At 46.1% G+C, this 20296-nt stretch overlaps 1 protein-coding gene across 1 annotated transcript; it reads right to left on the bottom strand.

The window, feature by feature from the left end:
• Nucleotides 1-876: 876 nt before the first annotated feature.
• LOC140355906 (cyclin-Y-like) lies at nucleotides 877-16673 on the bottom strand. Its single transcript, XM_072440554.1, has 10 exons — nucleotides 16479-16673; nucleotides 8211-8285; nucleotides 5764-5798; nucleotides 4591-4685; nucleotides 3024-3059; nucleotides 2882-2939; nucleotides 2657-2776; nucleotides 2283-2449; nucleotides 2040-2202; nucleotides 877-1013 (listed from the first exon to the last, which is right to left on the bottom strand). Exons 1-10 carry the CDS (start codon nucleotides 16636-16638, stop codon nucleotides 897-899), a joined length of 1026 nt encoding a protein of 341 aa, XP_072296655.1. The 5' UTR covers nucleotides 16639-16673; the 3' UTR covers nucleotides 877-896.
• Between the last annotated feature and the right edge of the window lie 3623 nt (nucleotides 16674-20296).

Below are 20296 nucleotides of genomic sequence, written 5' to 3'. Positions count from 1 at the left end.
GATGAGAGAACATGGTGAAGAGGTGTACGTATGCTAACGCTAACACCTTCAGCTACATGACGTATGCTAACGCTAACACCTTCAGCTACATGACGTATGCTAACGCTAACACCTTCAGCTACATGACGTATGCTAACGCTAACACCTTCAGCTACATGACGTATGCTAACGCTAACACCTTCAGCTACATGAGGCAGAGACAGAACTGTGGTAAGTGTCTGGTATGTTAACGTAACATATGAACAGCTATTCAGATAACTATAGCATAAAGAACATGCTAACAGATAACTATAGCATAAAGAACATGCTAACAGATAACTATAGCATAAAGAACATGCTAACAAGTTTAGCAAAGCATCAGTTTTACCCCAAATCACTAAATCCACTGAATTCTTCTTCCTCTGTGTCACTTCTAAACAACTCCACAAACTCCAGAGGAAGAGGAAGTGCAGATTCTTCTTCTGCGTCGCTCAGAGCCTAGAGCGCCCTCTTGTGGTTGTCAGTGTGAAAGTAACAAATATAATCAAATATAAGTCGCTCTGGAGTATGAGTCTCAACCCGGACAAAACTATGAAAAAAAGTGCGACTTATAGTCCGGAAAATACGGTACACGGCTTTAGTGGAACGGTTTAATGTTGAATTGTGTGCAATCTGTAGGATAGCGTCTCTTGTAAATGTACATTTTCACGCCGTACTCTTATATTTGTCCCGATAAAGTGCGGTTTGAACACGTTTTACTTTTGCCACGACCCGAAAGCGCATGAACAGAACGCGCTCGAGTGTGCATCGCTTCGGCGTCGTGTTTTCCTGAGCACGTGAAGGCGGCTTTCGTCGGACAAAACGCAGGGTTCCTTCTGATCCAGAGCAGGCGGTCCACGCGAGAACTGGTGATGACGTCATGGCAGGATGGCGGGGGCCCATTTGATGCCGCACAGGTGGTCCACGCTGGCCGAGCGCTTCCTGGCCGCTCGTCGGGCTTCTTTGTATTTGTCGTCGCACAGTCGAGAAATGGCCTGAAAAAGAGGAAACACAAGTTCAGTTTTGAGGCTCGTTCTGCACGTCTCACTGCAGCCACAACAGCAGGCGGCGCTAGTGAGTAAACTGTGCTGTTTTAGACCTGGTTTAGTCCTGGTTTAGTCCTGGTTTAGTCCTGGTTTAGTCCAGGTTTAGACCTGGTTTAGTCCTGGTTTAGTCCTGGTTTAGACCTGGTTTAGTCCTGGTTTAGTCCTGGTTCAGACCCGGTTTAGTCCTGGTTTAGTCCTGGTTTAGTCCTGGTTTAGACCTGGTTTAGACCTGGTTCAGACCCGGTTCAGACCCGGTTTAGTCCTGGTTTAGTCCTGGTTTAGTCCTGGTTTAGTCCTGGTTTAGTCCTGGTTTAGACCTGGTTTAGTCCTGGTTTAGTCCTGGTTTAGACCTGGTTTAGACCTGGTTTAGTCCTGGTTCAGACCCGGTTTAGTCCTGGTTTAGACCTGGTTTAGACCTGGTTCAGACCCGGTTCAGACCCGGTTTAGTCCTGGTTTAGTCCTGGTTTAGTCCTGGTTTAGACCTGGTTTAGTCCTGGTTTAGTCCTGGTTTAGACCTGGTTTAGACCTGGTTTAGTCCTGGTTTAGACCTGGTTTAGACCTGGTTTAGTCCTGGTTTAGTCCTGGTTTAGTCCTGGTTTAGACCTGGTTTAGTCCTGGTTTAGTCCTGGTTTAGACCTGGTTTAGTCCTGGTTCAGACCCGGTTTAGTCCTGGTTTAGTCCTGGTTTAGTCCTGGTTTAGTCCTGGTTTAGTCCTGATTTAGTCCTGGTTTAGTCCTGGTTCAGACCCGGTTTAGTCCTGGTTTAGTCCTGGTTTAGTCCTGGTTTAGACCTGGTTTAGTCCTGGTTTAGTCCTGGTTTAGACCTGGTTTAGACCTGGTTTAGTCCTGGTTTAGTCCTGGTTTAGTCCTGGTTTAGACCTGGTTTAGTCCTGGTTTAGTCCTGGTTTAGACCTGGTTTAGTCCTGGTTCAGACCCGGTTTAGTCCTGGTTTAGACCTGGTTTAGTCCCGGTTTACCTCGAGTTTCTGGGCCTTGTCGCAGCTCAGAGGTTCCAGGGGGCCGCTCAGGTTGTTGGTCTCAGAAAGCGAGCGCAGGTCAAAGTAATATTTGGCGTAAACACTCGACGGGACGTTTATGTTGAACTGAAGCAGCTCCAGGAAGTGACGCTCCAACTCGTTCCTTCAAAATAAAACACAGTCATGTGTGTCAGATACCCTCACATGCGCCTGTATCTCTATCATGTGACGTTCTCTTCTCACATGTCCTCCACCGTGATGTCCTTGAGGATCTGGCAGTAGTCCACGTTCCACACGGCCTGGTCGTCCCACACTTTGGACGCCAACAAAATGGCCCCCAGGACGATCCTCTTCCAGTTCCCGGGGCTGATGTCCATCTCGGCGTAGGTCAGCAGCCTCTCCAGGTACACCTGAAGACCACACACACGTTCAGAGGCCTCCTGCTGGTGCCAGGCTCAGGGGCCGGCCTCCTGCTGGTGCCAGGCTCAGGGGCCGGCCTCCTGCTGGTGCCAGGCTCAGGGGCCGGCCTCCTGCTGGTGCCAGGCTCAGGGGCCGGCCTCCTGCTGGTGCCAGGCTCAGGGGCCGGCCTCCTGCTGGTGCCAGGCTCAGTTCCTCACCAGAGTGACGATGGCGCACTCGGCCGTGAGCTGAGCGGCGCTGAACAGCGTTCGCACGAATCTGTAGATCTGTTTCTGCTCCGGGTCGTGTTTGTCGTAGTCGAGCGGAACCTCGTGTTTCTGAAAGAGACTTTCACTTTAGGAAGGTGCAATAACCTCGTGTTTCTAAAGGTGACTAACTTTAGGAAGGTGCAATCACACATGTTGATGCTCATGTGAACTCACGGTGAGAGGGTGAAGTTTCTCATCAAATATGTCCAGCAGCGTTCCTCCGTCTGGATCTCTGCAGCAGGTGGAGGAGAGAGCGACACGTTTAACACGATCTGCACAAAAGCTTTAGTTCTGGTCCAAGATCAAAGTGACGCACCTGTTCCTGATGTGGTAGTAAATGGCCAATGACAAACTGTGGGAGGAGTCACACTTTAGTCACACATTATTCCTCTGCTCTTTCATTGAGCGTCAGCTTATGATGTCATAAAGCAGACACTATGTTCCACTTTTTAACACTTTCACCGATTTCAACAAGTTAAACGTCTTTACGATCACTTTCACCGTCTTAGGGGCTGTTGCTTTACACATTTTTACATACCGTACTTTTTTCAGTACTTTCACACACATGTAGTACTTTCACACACATGTAGTACTTTCACACACATGCAGTACTTTCACACACATGTAGTACTTTCACACACATGCAGTACTTTCACACACATGTAGTACTTTCACACACATGTAGTACTTTCACACACATGCAGTACTTTCACACACATGTAGTACTTTCACACACATGCAGTACTTTCACACACATGCAGTACTTTCACACACATGTAGTACTTTCACACACATGTAGTACTTTCACACACATGCAGTACTTTCACACACATGCAGTACTTTCACACACATGCAGTACTTTCACACACATGTAGTACTTTCACACACATGTAGTACTTTCACACACATGTAGTACTTTCACACACATGTAGTACTTTCACACAAATTTTGCACATTACACTTCTTTGTTGCGTTACATTGCCGCCAGAAGTTCTTCCATTACTTTGGTGTTTCAAAGCCCACGAGTTCAAAGCTCGTTAGAACATCCTCTTCCTCCTCGGCACATTCTTCAACACAACACAACTCTATAACTAACTAAACTACACAACTCTATAACTAACTAAACTACACAACTCTATAACTAACTAAACTACACAACTCTATAACTAACTAAACTACACAACTAGGGGCGCGGCGCCGTGTGGATCCCCAAGCTCCATTTTATTGGAGTTGGGGCCGAGTTGATGGCGTCTATGTCTCATGTGTGACCTATGACCCCATGTGTGACCTATGACCCCATGTGTGACCTATGACCCCATGTGTGACCTATGACCCCATGTGTGACCTATGACCCAATGTGTGACCTATGACCCCATGTGTGACCTATGACCCCATGTGTGACCTATGACCCCATGTGTGACCTATGACCCCATGTGTGACTTTCATCCATGTTCAGGGTCAAAAATCCGGCCCGCCGAGCTTGTCCAAGTAATATTTAAAAAAAACTTTTTAAAAATCCCTTTTTTGCCCTCAGGCTTCTGTCTGCACGTGTATCCTTAATACATATGACGTGAAATCAATTAAATAATAGATTTAATAGCCTATAGTTGACAGAAAAGTTATATTTTATTTGATATTTAATTTTTGGGATTATTTTTCCACACCAACGATGGCGAGCCGGCCTCACAGGCCTGGACTCCAATATGACCCTCGGAGGAAAAGAATTGCGCCTCTGGACTAGAACTATGAACATTCCATTCCACGGCTCGAGCCTGACGAGAATGAAGTCTTTACTACACGTAGTACTTTTACACAAGAACGCAGACACTCGCACTGGCTTCGGCCATTGCACATGATCGTGTTCTTCCTCTCGTCCTTCTCACCATTTGACCGTGTACTTGAGGTGAGGTCGGCTCACTGTGTTGTCGTCCAGGAAAATGGTGGAACACGAGCTGTACTTTCTTCTCATGGTTCCATTCTGAAAATACAGAGTATAAATGATCCAGGACTAAACCAGGACTAAACCAGGTCTAAACCAGGTCTAAACCAGGACTAAACCAGGACTAAACCAGGTCTAAACCAGGTCTAAACCAGGACTAAACCAGGTCTAAACCAGGTCTAAACCAGGACTAAACCAGGTCTAAACCAGGTCTAAACCAGGACTAAACCAGGTCTAAACCAGGTCTAAACCAGGACTAAACCAGGTCTAAACCAGGTCTAAACCAGGTCTAAACCAGGTCTAAACCAGGTCTAAACCAGGTCTAAACCAGGACTAAACCAGGTCTAAACCAGGACTAAACCAGGTCTAAACCAGGTCTAAACCAGGACTAAACCAGGTCTAAACCAGGTCTAAACCAGGACTAAACCAGGTCTAAACCAGGACTAAACCAGGTCTAAACCAGGACTAAACCAGGACTAAACCAGGTCTAAACCAGGACTAAACCAGGACTAAACCAGGTCTAAACCAGGTCTAAACCAGGACTAAACCAGGACTAAACCAGGTCTAAACTAGGTCTAAACCAGGTCTAAACCAGGACTAAACCAGGACTAAACCAGGTCTAAACTAGGTCTAAACCAGGACTAAACCAGGTCTAAACCAGGTCTAAACCAGGTCTAAACCAGGTCTAAACTAGGACTAAACTAGGACTAAACCAGGTCTAAACCAGGACTAAACCAGGTCTAAACTAGGACTAAACCAGGTCTAAACTAGGTCTAAACCAGGTCTAAACTAGGACTAAACCAGGACTAAACCAGGTCTAAACCAGGACTAAACCAGGACTAAACCAGGTCTAAACCAGGACTAAACCAGGTCTAAACAAGGTCTAAACCAGGTCTAAACCAGGTCTAAACCAGGACTAAACCAGGTCTAAACAAGGTCTAAACCAGGTCTAAACCAGGTCTAAACCAGGTCTAAACCAGGTCTAAACCAGGACTAAACCAGGACTAAACCAGGTCTAAACCAGGACTAAACCAGGTCTAAACCAGGACTAAACCAGGACTAAACCAGGTCTAAACCAGGACTAAACCAGGACTAAACCATGTATTTTATGACTTACATTGTTGATATAAAGACTCTTCCTTTTGTCCCGAACTGTAGAGAAAAAAACAATGTTGTGGTTAATTTTAATAAACATATTGTCACAGCAGACAAACAAACACACAAACAAGTACACAAATAAACAAACAAATAAATAAATAAACACAATTACAAACAGACAAAAGAAGAATAAAATATATTTTTAAGAGCTGTTTTTTACACTCTTGGCTTTAAAAGTACCAAGACTAAACATACAGAGGACAAAACCAGGACTAAAGACAGACCAGAGTCCAGCAGGAGGACAAAACCAGGACTAAAGACAGACCAGAGTCCAGCAGGAGGACAAAACCAGGACTAAAGACAGACCAGAGTCCAGCAGGAGGACAAAACCAGGACTAAAGACAGACCAGAGTCCAGCAGGAGGACAAAACCAGGACTAAAGACAGACCAGAGTCCAGCAGGAGGACAAAACCAGGACTAAAGACAGACCAAAGTCCAGCAGGAGGACAAAACCAGGACTAAAGACAGACCAAAGTCCAGCAGGAGGACAAAACCAGGACTAAAGACAGACCAGAGTCCTGCAGGAGGACAAAACCAGGACTAAAGACAGACCAAAGTCCTGCAGGAGGACAAAACCAGGACTAAAGACAGACCAAAGTCCAGCAGGAGGACAAAACCAGGACTAAAGACAGACCAAAGTCCAGCAGGAGGACAAAACCAGGACTAAAGACAGACCAGAGTCCAGCAGGAGGACAAAACCAGGACTAAAGACAGACCAAAGTCCAGCAGGAGGACAAAACCAGGACTAAAGACAGACCAGAGTCCTGCAGGAGGACAAAACCAGGACTAAAGACAGACCAAAGTCCAGCAGGAGGACAAAACCAGGACTAAAGACGGACCAAAGTCCAGCAGGAGGACAAAACCAGGACTAAAGACAGACCAGAGTCCTGCAGGAGGACAAAACCAGGACTAAAGACAGACCAGAGTCCTGCAGGAGGACAAAACCAGGACTAAAGACAGACCAGAGTCCTGCAGGAGGACAAAACCAGGACTAAAGACAGACCAGAGTCCTGCAGGAGGACAAAACCAGGACTAAAGACAGACCAGAGTCCTGCAGGAGGACAAAACCAGGACTAAAGACAGACCAGAGTCCTGCAGGAGGACAAAACCAGGACTAAAGACAGACCAGAGTCCTGCAGGAGGACAAAACCAGGACTAAAGACAGACCAGAGTCCTGCAGGAGGACAAAACCAGGACTAAAGACAGACCAGAGTCCTGCAGGAGGACAAAACCAGGACTAAAGACAGACCAGAGTCCTGCAGGAGGACAAAACCAGGACTAAAGACAGACCAGAGTCCTGCAGGAGGACAAAACCAGGACTAAAGACAGACCAGAGTCCTGCAGGAGGACAAAACCAGGACTAAAGACAGACCAGAGTCCTGCAGGAGGACAAAACCAGGACTAAAGACAGACCAGAGTCCTGCAGGAGGACAAAACCAGGACTAAAGACAGACCAGAGTCCTGCAGGAGGACAAAACCAGGACTAAAGACAGACCAGAGTCCTGCAGGAGGACAAAACCAGGACTAAAGACAGACCAGAGTCCTGCAGGAGGACAAAACCAGGACTAAAGACAGACCAGAGTCCTGCAGGAGGACAAAACCAGGACTAAAGACAGACCAGAGTCCTGCAGGAGGACAAAACCAGGACTAAAGACAGACCAGAGTCCTGCAGGAGGACAAAACCAGGACTAAAGACGGACCAAAGTCCAGCAGGAGGACAAAACCAGGACTAAAGACAGACCAGAGTCCTGCAGGAGGACAAAACCAGGACTAAAGACAGACCAGAGTCCTGCAGGAGGACAAAACCAGGACTAAAGACAGACCAGAGTCCTGCAGGAGGACAAAACCAGGACTAAAGACAGACCAGAGTCCTGCAGGAGGACAAAACCAGGACTAAAGACAGACCAGAGTCCTGCAGGAGGACAAAACCAGGACTAAAGACAGACCAGAGTCCTGCAGGAGGACAAAACCAGGACTAAAGACAGACCAGAGTCCTGCAGGAGGACAAAACCAGGACTAAAGACAGACCAGAGTCCTGCAGGAGGACAAAACCAGGACTAAAGACAGACCAGAGTCCTGCAGGAGGACAAAACCAGGACTAAAGACAGACCAGAGTCCTGCAGGAGGACAAAACCAGGACTAAAGACAGACCAGAGTCCTGCAGGAGGACAAAACCAGGACTAAAGACAGACCAGAGTCCTGCAGGAGGACAAAACCAGGACTAAAGACAGACCAGAGTCCTGCAGGAGGACAAAACCAGGACTAAAGACAGACCAGAGTCCTGCAGGAGGACAAAACCAGGACTAAAGACAGACCAGAGTCCTGCAGGAGGACAAAACCAGGACTAAAGACAGACCAGAGTCCTGCAGGAGGACAAAACCAGGACTAAAGACGGACCAAACGCACCGTCGTTGTGAGACTTGCTGAGGAACAGGGTGTGGTCACGGGCGTGGTCCGACGGGTTTGACGCTGACTTCAGCTCTGAAACAAGACGGCGTTTTTCATTAGAACGTTTTAGTCTCAAAGTCAATCATATTCATAAAATATAATGATATATAATAATATAATGTAAATGTTTGTGTCTGAAATGGGACAAAATGAAGACGTTTGAACTGCTCTGTCCATTTGTCACATTTAAACGTCCCAAATATGAGACGTTTGGGACGTTTTTAGGACCACGTAAATAATAATAAAGCGTTTGGTAAAAGAACATTTAAATGATGTTTCAAATGTAAAATGAGTGATTTATTACTGATGAATGAATTCAAACATAATTTAAATATGTTTGAACTTGAGGAATCGTGAATCACTTTATTCATGAACAATGTAAAGATGTAAAGATCTTTTTAAATGTAGTTTTTATATCTGAATTCATTAATATATTCAATGTTGTTTTAAATTCATTATTTAATTCATTTTTTTTTTTATATTTTAAGAATTTCTAATTAAATTTAGATTTTAATATTACATTTAAAACATGATTCAATGTTTTTTAGTAAATCATTATTATTAACGTGGTCGTTATAGTTTTTACACATTTCTGAATAAAAACACATGACGTGCTGCAGCGTCGCACACACTGAGCGAGCGACACACCAGCTCAGGCTCTACATAAAACACACAACACGAGAAACACACAACACGTGAAACACACAACACGTGAAACACACAACACGAGAAACACACAACATGAGAAACACACAACACAAGAAACACACAACACGAGAAACACACAACACGTGAAACACACAACACGAGAAACACACAACACGAGAAACACACAACACAAGAAACACACAACACAAGAAACACACAACACGTGAAACACACAACACGAGAAACACACAACACGAGAAACACACAACATGAGAAACACACAACACAAGAAACACACAACACAAGAAACACACAACACGTGAAACACACAACACGTGAAACACACAACACGAGAAACACACAACATGAGAAACACACAACACAAGAAACACACAACACAAGAAACACACAACACGAGAAACACACAACACGTGAAACACACAACACGAGAAACACACAACACGAGAAACACACAACACAAGAAACACACAACACAAGAAACACACAACACGTGAAACACACAACACGAGAAACACACAACACGTGAAACACACAACACGAGAAACACACAACACGAGAAACACACAACACAAGAAACACACAACACGTGAAACACACAACACAAGAAACACACAACACAAGAAACACACAACACGAGAAACACACAACACGTGAAACACACAACACGAGAAACACACAACACGAGAAACACACAACACAAGAAACACACAACACAAGAAACACACAACACGTGAAACACACAACACGAGAAACACACAACACGTGAAACACACAACACGAGAAACACACAACACGAGAAACACACAACACAAGAAACACACAACACGTGAAACACACAACACGAGAAACACACAACACGTGAAACACACAACACGAGAAACACACAACACGAGAAACACACAACACGAGAAACACACAACACGAGAAACACACAACACGAGAAACACACAACACGTGAAACACACAACACGAGAAACACACAACACGTGAAACACACAACACGAGAAACACACAACACGTGAAACACACAACACGTGAAACACACAACACGAGAAACACACAACACGAGAAACACACAACACGAGAAACACACAACACGAGAAACACACAACACGAGAAACACACAACACGAGAAACACACAACACGTGAAACACACAACACGAGAAACACACAACACGAGAAACACACAACACAAGAAACACACAACACGTGAAACACACAACACGAGAAACACACAACACGAGAAACACACAACACGAGAAACACACAACACGAGAAACACACAACACGAGAAACACACAACACGAAAAACACACAACACGAGAAACACACAACACGAGAAACACACAACACGAGAAACACACAACACGAGAAACACACAACACGAGAAACACACAACACGTGAAATACACAACACACAACACGAGAAACACACAACACAAGAAACACACAACACAAGAAACACACAACACGTGAAACACACAACACGAGAAACACACAACACGTGAAACACACAACACGAGAAACACACAACACGAGAAACACACAACACGAGAAACACACAACACGAGAAACACACAACACGAGAAACACACAACACGTGAAACACACAACACGAGAAACACACAACACGAGAAACACACAACACGAGAAACACACAACACGAGAAACACACAACACGTGAAACACACAACACGTGAAACACACAACACACAACACAAGAAACACACAACACAAGAAACACACAACACGTGAAACACACAACACGAGAAACACACAACACGTGAAACACACAACACGAGAAACACACAACACGAGAAACACACAACACGAGAAACACACAACACGAGAAACACACAACACGAGAAACACACAACACGTGAAACACACAACACGTGAAACACACAACACGAGAAACACACAACACAAGAAACACACAACACGTGAAACACACAACACGTGAAACACACAACACGAGAAACACACAACACGAGAAACACACAACACGTGAAACACACAACACGAGAAACACACAACACGTGAAACACACAACACGAGAAACACACAACACGAGAAACACACAACACGAGAAACACACAACACGTGAAACACACAACACGAGAAACACACAACACGAGAAACACACAACACGAGAAACACACAACACGAGAAACACACAACACGTGAAACACACAACACGAGAAACACACAACACGTGAAACACACAACACGAGAAACACACAACACGTGAAACACACAACACGTGAAACACACAACACGAGAAACACACAACACGAGAAACACACAACACGAGAAACACACAACACGAGAAACACACAACACGAGAAACACACAACACGTGAAACACACAACACGAGAAACACACAACACGAGAAACACACAACACAAGAAACACACAACACGTGAAACACACAACACGAGAAACACACAACACGAGAAACACACAACACGAGAAACACACAACACGAGAAACACACAACACGAGAAACACACAACACGAAAAACACACAACACGTGAAACACACAACACGAGAAACACACAACACGAGAAACACACAACACGAGAAACACACAACACGAGAAACACACAACACGAGAAACACACAACACGTGAAATACACAACACACAACACGAGAAACACACAACACGAGAAACACACAACACAAGAAACACACAACACGTGAAACACACAACACGAGAAACACACAACACGTGAAACACACAACACGAGAAACACACAACACGAGAAACACACAACACGAGAAACACACAACACGAGAAACACACAACACGAGAAACACACAACACGAGAAACACACAACACGTGAAACACACAACACGAGAAACACACAACACGAGAAACACACAACACGAGAAACACACAACACGAGAAACACACAACACGAGAAACACACAACACGAGAAACACACAACACGAGAAACACACAACACAAGAAACACACAACACAAGAAACACACAACACGTGAAACACACAACACGAGAAACACACAACACGAGAAACACACAACACGAGAAACACACAACACGAGAAACACACAACACGAGAAACACACAACACGAGAAACACACAACACGTGAAACACACAACACGTGAAACACACAACACGAGAAACACACAACACAAGAAACACACAACACGTGAAACACACAACACGTGAAACACACAACACGAGAAACACACAACACGAGAAACACACAACACGTGAAACACACAACACGAGAAACACACAACACGTGAAACACACAACACGAGAAACACACAACACGAGAAACACACAACACGAGAAACACACAACACAAGAAACACACAACACAAGAAACACACAACACGTGAAACACACAACACGAGAAACACACAACACGAGAAACACACAACACGAGAAACACACAACACGAGAAACACACAACACGAGAAACACACAACACGAGAAACACACAACACGTGAAACACACAACACGAGAAACACACAACACGAGAAACACACAACACGAGAAACACACAACACGTGAAACACACAACACGAGAAACACACAACACGTGAAACACACAACACGAGAAACACACAACACGAGAAACACACAACACGAGAAACACACAACACAAGAAACACACAACACAAGAAACACACAACACAAGAAACACAACACGTGAAACACACAACACGAGAAACACACAACACGTGAAACACACAACACGTGAAACACACAACACGAGAAACACACAACACGAGAAACACACAACACGAGAAACACACAACACGTGAAACACACAACACAAGAAACACACAACACAAGAAACACACAACACAAGAAACACACAACACGTGAAACACACAACACGAGAAACACACAACACGTGAAACACACAACACGTGAAACACACAACACGAGAAACACACAACACGAGAAACACACAACACGAGAAACACACAACACGAGAAACACACAACACGTGAAACACACAACACGAGAAACACACAACACGAGAAACACACAACACGTGAAACACACAACACGAGAAACACACAACACGAGAAACACACAACACAAGAAACACACAACACGAGAAACACACAACACGAGAAACACACAACACGTGAAACACACAACACGAGAAACACACAACACAAGAAACACACAACACAAGAAACACACAACACAAGAAACACACAACACGTGAAACACACAACACGAGAAACACACAACACGTGAAACACACAACACGAGAAACACACAACACGAGAAACACACAACACGAGAAACACACAACACGAGAAACACACAACACGAGAAACACACAACACAAGAAACACACAACACGAGAAACACACAACACGAGAAACACACAACACGAGAAACACACAACACGTGAAACACACAACACGAGAAACACACAACACGAGAAACACACAACACGTGAAACACACAACACGAGAAACACACAACACGAGAAACACACAACACAAGAAACACACAACACGTGAACACACAACACGAGAAACACACAACACGTGAAACACACAACACGAGAAACACACAACACGTGAAACACACAACACGAGAAACACACAACACGAGAAACACACAACACGAGAAACACACAACACGTGAAACACACAACACGAGAAACACACAACACGAGAAACACACAACACGAGAAACACACAACACGTGAAACACACAACACGAGAAACACACAACACGAGAAACACACAACACGAGAAACACACAACACGAGAAACACACAACACGAGAACACACAACACAAGAAACACACAACACAAGAAACACACAACACGTGAAACACACAACACGCCGGGTGAAACACACAACACGCCGGGTGAAACACACAACACGCCGGGTGAAACACACAACACGCCGGGTGAAACACACAACACGCCGGGTGAAACACACAACACGCCGGGTGAAACACACAACACGCCGGGTGAAACACACAACACGCCGGGTGATCCCAGGACAAAAGATGAAGAGAAAGAGTTAAAGAGACAAACGCCACATTAAATATGAAGGTGTGGTTTATAACAGGGTTGAAACCCTGGAGCGGGACACGCCCCATCAGGTCATCAGTGATGAGGGAGTGACAGTCAGGTCACAATAGGATGTAGATCATCATTAAAGGGCTGATGGTAAACAAAGAGGCTAGTTTCAAGTGAAACCAAATACTCAGGAGGCCCCGCCCCTCGGCCCACATTAACAACAACAACAACAACGACAACAACGTCTGTGTAAAAGGCTCTGAAGCAGGTGAAGCTTTAGTTATTTACAGTTTCATCTCATGACGAAGCTCCAGAAGCTTCTTCATCACATTTAGTCACATGACACAGGAAACACGAGGTCAAAGGTCACACGAGCTGGTCATTTATGTGACAAGTGTGTTGCTGAGGTAGAGGATGAGGAGCTGAGGAAGAGGAGGAGATGAAGAAGAGGAGGAGGAGCTGAGGAAGAGGAGGAGGAGCTGAGGAAGAGGAGGAGGAGCTGAGGAAGAGGAGGAGGAGCTGAGGAAGAGGAGGAGATGAAGAAGAGGAGGAGGAGCTGAGGAAGAGGAGGAGGAGCTGAGGAAGAGGAGGAGGAGCTGAGGAAGAGGAGGAGGAGCTGAGGAAGAGGAGGAGATGAAGAAGAGGAGGAGGAGCTGAGGAAGAGGAGGAGATGAAGAAGAGGAGGAGGAGCTGAGGAAGAGGAGGAGCTGAGGAAGAGGAGGAGATGAAGAAGAGGAGGAGGAGATGAAGAAGAGGAGGAGGAGATGAAGAAGAGGAGGAGGAGCTGAGGAAGAGGAGGAGGAGCTGAGGAAGAGGAGGAGATGAAGAAGAGGAGGAGGAGCTGAGGAAGAGGAGGAGGAGCTGAGGAAGAGGAGGAGGAGCTGAGGAAGAGGAGGAGCTGAAGAAGAGGAGGAGGAGCTGAGGAAGAGGAGGAGGAGCTGAGGAAGAGGAGGAGGAGCTGAGGAAGAGGAGGAGGAGCTGAGGAAGAGGAGGAGATGAAGAAGAGGAGGAGGAGCTGAGGAAGAGGAGGAGATGAAGAAGAGGAGGAGGAGCTGAGGAAGAGGAGGAGCTGAGGAAGAGGAGGAGCTGAGGAAGAGGAGGAGATGAAGAAGAGGAGGAGGAGATGAAGAAGAGGAGGAGGAGATGAAGAAGAGGAGGAGGAGCTGAGGAAGAGGAGGAGCTGAGGAAGAGGAGGAGCTGAGGAAGAGGAGGAGGAGCTGAGGAAGAGGAGGAGATGAAGAAGAGGAGGAGGAGCTGAGGAAGAGGAGGAGATGAAGAAGAGGGGGAGGAGCTGAGGAAGAGGAGGAGATGAAGAAGAGGAGGAGGAGCTGAGGAAGAGGAGGAGGAGCTGAGGAAGAGGAGGAGGAGCTGAGGAAGAGGAGGAGGAGCTGAGGAAGAGGAGGAGCTGAGGAAGAGGAGGAGATGAAGAAGAGGAGGAGGAGATGAAGAAGAGGAGGAGGAGATGAAGAAGAGGAGGAGGAGCTGAGGAAGAGGAGGAGATGAAGAAGGAGGAGCTGAGGAAGAGGAGGAGATGAAGAAGAGGAGGAGGAGCTGAGGAAGAGGAGGAGATGAAGAAGAGGGGGAGGAGCTGAGGAAGAGGAGGAGATGAAGAAGAGGAGGAGGAGCTGAGGAAGAGGAGGAGGAGCTGAGGAAGAGGAGGAGGAGCTGAGGAAGAGGAGGAGCTGAGGAAGAGGAGGAGATGAAGAAGAGGAGGAGGAGATGAAGAAGAGGAGGAGGAGATGAAGAAGAGGAGGAGGAGCTGAGGAAGAGGAGGAGGAGATGAAGAAGAGGAGGAGGAGCTGAGGAAGAGGAGGAGATGAAGAAGAGGAGGAGGAGCTGAGGAAGAGGAGGAGATGAAGAAGAGGGGGAGGAGCTGAGGAAGAGGAGGAGATGAAGAAGAGGAGGAGGAGCTGAGGAAGAGGAGGAGGAGCTGAGGAAGAGGAGGAGGAGCTGAGGAAGAGGAGCTGAGGAAGAGGAGGAGATGAAGAAGAGGAGGAGGAGATGAAGAAGAGGAGGAGGAGATGAAGAAGAGGAGGAGGAGATGAAGAAGAGGAGGAGGAGCTGAGGAAGAGGAGGAGGAGATGAAGAAGAGGAGGAGGAGCTGAGGAAGAGGAGGAGATGAAGAAGAGGAGGAGGAGCTGAGGAAGAGGAGGAGATGAAGAAGAGGGGGAGGAGCTGAGGAAGAGGAGGAGATGAAGAAGAGGAGGAGGAGCTGAGGAAGAGGAGGAGGAGCTGAGGAAGAGGAGGAGGAGCTGAGGAAGAGGAGCTGAGGAAGAGGAGGAGATGAAGAAGAGGAGGAGGAGATGAAGAAGAGGAGGAGGAGATGAAGAAGAGGAGGAGGAGATGAAGAAGAGGAGGAGGAGATGAAGAAGAGGAGGAGAGACAGTCGCAACAAACCAGGACAAAACACATGAAGGAAATGTGCCTGTCACAACATAAGCAAAGACTGAGTCAGATGCCCTCCCTCAGATGCCCTCCCCGTGCCTCGGATGCCCTCCCCGCGCATGCGCCGTACCCTCCAGGTTCTCCCGGTCGCTGATGTGCTGCAGGTGGCTGCACACGGTGTCCTCGCGGCTCAGGTCGGACTCGGGCGCGCATGACTCGAGCCTGGAGTGGGCCTTCCTCCGGAGCTTCGGGCTGGACGACACGCAGCAGGACGACACCGAGCCGCCCATGATGCACCGCGGCAAGCACCGACCGCTGCTCCGAACCACCGGGGCCGCGTCACGAGAGCTCGACCATCCTCCGGGGCTCCGCGCTCACGCCGCCGTCACGGCAGCTCCAGGATCACTGCGGGGCTCGGTGCGGGGCTCGGTGCGGGGCTCGGTGCGGGGCTCGGTGCGGGGCTCGGTGCGGGGCTCGGTGCGGGGCTCGGTAGTGCGCGGATGGAGGATGGATCACGGAGGGAGGAGGACACGGGCGCATCCTCACGAGCGTTTCCGGTTCAGCAGCGCGCGCGCGCGCACGGGGGTCACGCGGATTCACGGGCTAACACGGAGATAACGATAAAAGCAATAAAAATATGAAACTATTGGATCATTAGAAACATAATCATACGTTTTGAATCAAGTGAATGTGTGACGTGTTTTCACGTCGCTGACGTCAGCAGAGGAAACAACAGTTTTGGTTCTGAGATTATTTTCTAAAATGTGACAAATGTTTGTATGAAATGTCACGTGACCGTCGTGGCTCTGCAACACGTCACAACATGAATGAACATATTAGTGTCACGTGACCTGAGACCAGCGCGTGTAATATTCATATTTATGTCTCTGAGCTCAGACTTTTCATCTCAAAGAACAAAGAAGCTGAATGTGGTTGTTACCCACGGTCACGTGACACTTTTGCGTGAGAGATTGAACAGGCTTTAGATATGATGTAGTGACCTCTAGTGGCGCTCGCGCGCTACTGCAGGGACATGGAAATAGAGATAATACAAGTCATTATCACTGGTAAGTTTTGTTCTGTTATGACAATGTTTGTGGCAGTTTATTTTAATCTGATCTATTTTATTTCTAAAATACAACAAACTGTCCAACGTTCTGCACAGAACCCGTAACCATGACACCAATATATGACCTTTTATTACTGTATAATTATGAAGTATGAATGACATCATCACTGTAATAACCTATCCACAGATGTGTTGTAGTTCCCAGTGTTGTCCAGCAGAGTGTCCCACCATGTCCCACCCTGTCCCACACCTGCACCCTGTCCCACCCTGTGCCACCCTGTCCCACACCTGCACCCTGTCCCACCCTGTGCCACCCTGTCCCACCCTGTGCCACCACAGACAGGAAATGAAGCGTGTTCTACTGTAAACGTGACGTCATCATTCAGTTATGTGGATGTTAAACAGAAAGTATCAAATGAACTGTACATATGCTGACCGATACTATGACCAATACCACATGACGAAGGGGAGGAGATGAGGAAGAGGAGATGAGGAAGAGGAGATGAGGAAGAGGAGATGAGGAAGAGGAGGGGTTGAGGAAGAAGAGGAGATAATGTCACATAATTATGACATGGGTCTCATTGACTTTTTTGATGGGGCCAAAATTGAGTTTTGTGTCAAATTTCATATAATTTCGCAAAACTAAACATTTAACCTCCATATAAAATCTGTAGGGGGCGCTGTGGCGCCAAATTAATTTATTTAACTTCAAGTTGGTTTAGGGCAAAAAGTTAAACAACTGATTCTAATTTGACGCAATTCGGACTTTATCTGCGCAAACGGCAGAAATGTTACATTTGGGAGATTTCTGAAATTCTTGCTACAGTTTGTGGCTTCGCCGCTCAGAGACCGTGACAGGGTCAATGTAATTTAATAACTTTTGATGTCCCACTGCTCAGCACCATTTTCACCAAATTTCAGCTTTTTAGATCCAACGCCCTGGGAGGAGTTCGTAAAAGTACAACGTTTGGAAAAACTCCGAAGTCATGTTTAGCCATTTTTGAACCGATATGGCCGACATTTGGTTGGGCGGACGGTGTTGCCATGATAATATTTTTTACTTCTTTTGTCACCATCTACCTCTGCGCCAAATTTCATGATTCTACGATCAGATTTTTTTGGGGTCATTTCCCATCTCTCAATGCATTTTTGGTACATTTGGGGGCGCTGACGCGCACATTATTTAATTTTAGAAAAGAGAAATAGCCAGAATGTAGAGAGGCACGATTTTTAGAGGTGTGAACATTTTTGGGACTTTTTGTCAATGTCACTGGGTGACGTGCGCACTTTCGCAGCCGTGCTTCGCACGGCCTTACGGGACTAATAGGCCTCTCGCAGCTTGTGGCGCTCGGGCCTAATAATATAAATGAAAATCAGAGCTCACCAGCGTCCTAGAGGAGCAAAGACGTTTATTAAAAAGAACATTAGAGCAAATGTTATGAAAGTGTTAAAGGGACAGATCTCACAGATGAATAAAGATTACGGACTATAAGTCACACCTTTTTTCATAGTTTTGACCGGGGTGCGACTTATACTTATATTTATACTTACACTTATACTTATACTTATACTCTGGAGCGATTTATATGTGATATTATTTGTTATTTTCACACTGACAACCACAAGAGGGCGCTCTAGGCTCTGAGCGACGCAGAAGAAGAATCTGCACTTCCTCTTCCTCTGGAGTTTGTGGAGTTGTTTAGAAGTGACACAGAGGAAGAAGAATTCAGTGGATTTAGTGATTTGGGGTAAAACTGATGCTTTGCTAAACTTGTTAGCATGTTCTTTATGCTATAGTTATCTGTTAGCATGTTCTTTATGCTATAGATATCTGTTAGCATGTTCTTTATGCTATAGTTATCTGAATAGCTGTTCATATGTTACGTTAACATACCAGACACTTACCACAGTTCTGTCTGTGCCTCATGTAGCTGAAGGTGTTAGCGTTAGCATACGTCATGTAGCTGAAGGTGTTAGCGTTAGCATACGTCATGTAGCTGAAGGTGTTAGCGTTAGCATACATCATGTAGCTGAAGGTGTTAGCGTTAGCATACGTCATGTAGCTGAAGGTGTTAGCGTTAGCATACGTCATGTAGCTGAAGGTGTTAGCGTTAGCATACGTCATGTAGCTGAAGGTGTTAGCGTTAGCATACATCATGTAGCTGAAGGTGTTAGCGTTAGCATACGTCATGTAGCTGAAGGTGTTAGCGTTAGCATACGTCATGTAGCTGAAGGTGTTAGCGTTAGCATACGTCATGTAGCTGAAGGTGTTAGCGCTAGCATACGTCATGTAGCTGAAGGTGTTAGCGTTAGCATACGTCATGTAGCTGAAGGTGTTAGCGTTAGCATACGTCATGTAGCTGAAGGTGTTAGCGTTAGCATACGTCATGTAGCTGAAGGTGTTAGCGTTAGCATACGTCATGTAGCTGAAGGTGTTAGCGTTAGCATACGTCATGTAGCTGAAGGTGTTAGCGTTAGCATACGTCATGTAGCTGAAGGTGTTAGCGTTAGCATACGTCATGTAGCTGAAGGTGTTAGCGTTAGCATACGTCATGTAGCTGAAGGTGTTAGCGTTAGCATACGTCATGTAGCTGAAGGTGTTAGCGTTAGCATACGTACACCAAATGTCTGTTCTTGGTTTTGGATTTTATCAAATACATTTCCCCCAAAAATGCAACTTCTTCTCTTTTATGCATTTTTTGGCTGGTGCGACTTATACTCCAGAAAATACGGTATTCACTTTTCCTCGTTAACAGTTTGAATGTACAACTCTCTGCAGCGTCCGGGTTATGATGAGCATCATGTGTCGTATAAAGTGTGTCTCACTGACCCAAAGAAACCACGACTTTCGACGTTCCGCCTTTTTTTACAGTTTTATT

The sequence above is a fragment of the Eucyclogobius newberryi genome, unplaced genomic scaffold, assembly GCF_026437365.1.
Source record: "Eucyclogobius newberryi isolate DKJ021-1_F unplaced genomic scaffold, fEucNew1.0.hap1 SCAF_12, whole genome shotgun sequence".
Lineage (NCBI taxonomy): Eukaryota > Metazoa > Chordata > Actinopteri > Gobiiformes > Gobiidae > Eucyclogobius > Eucyclogobius newberryi.
This window is presented reverse-complemented; position numbering and strand designations above follow the sequence as displayed.

Excerpts from the sequence above, each read along its gene's own strand:
- LOC140355906 (XM_072440554.1), bottom strand. The coding sequence starts at position 16,638 with ATGGGCGGCTCGGTGTCGTCCTGCTGCGTGTCGTCCAGCCCGAAGCTC. Across the intron at positions 2,940-3,023 it reads TACTACCACATCAGGAACAG|AGATCCAGACGGAGGAACGC; the intron begins GTGCGTCACTTT and ends CACCTGCTGCAG. Across the intron at positions 2,203-2,282 it reads GACATCACGGTGGAGGACAT|GAACGAGTTGGAGCGTCACT; the intron begins GTGAGAAGAGAA and ends TTTATTTTGAAG.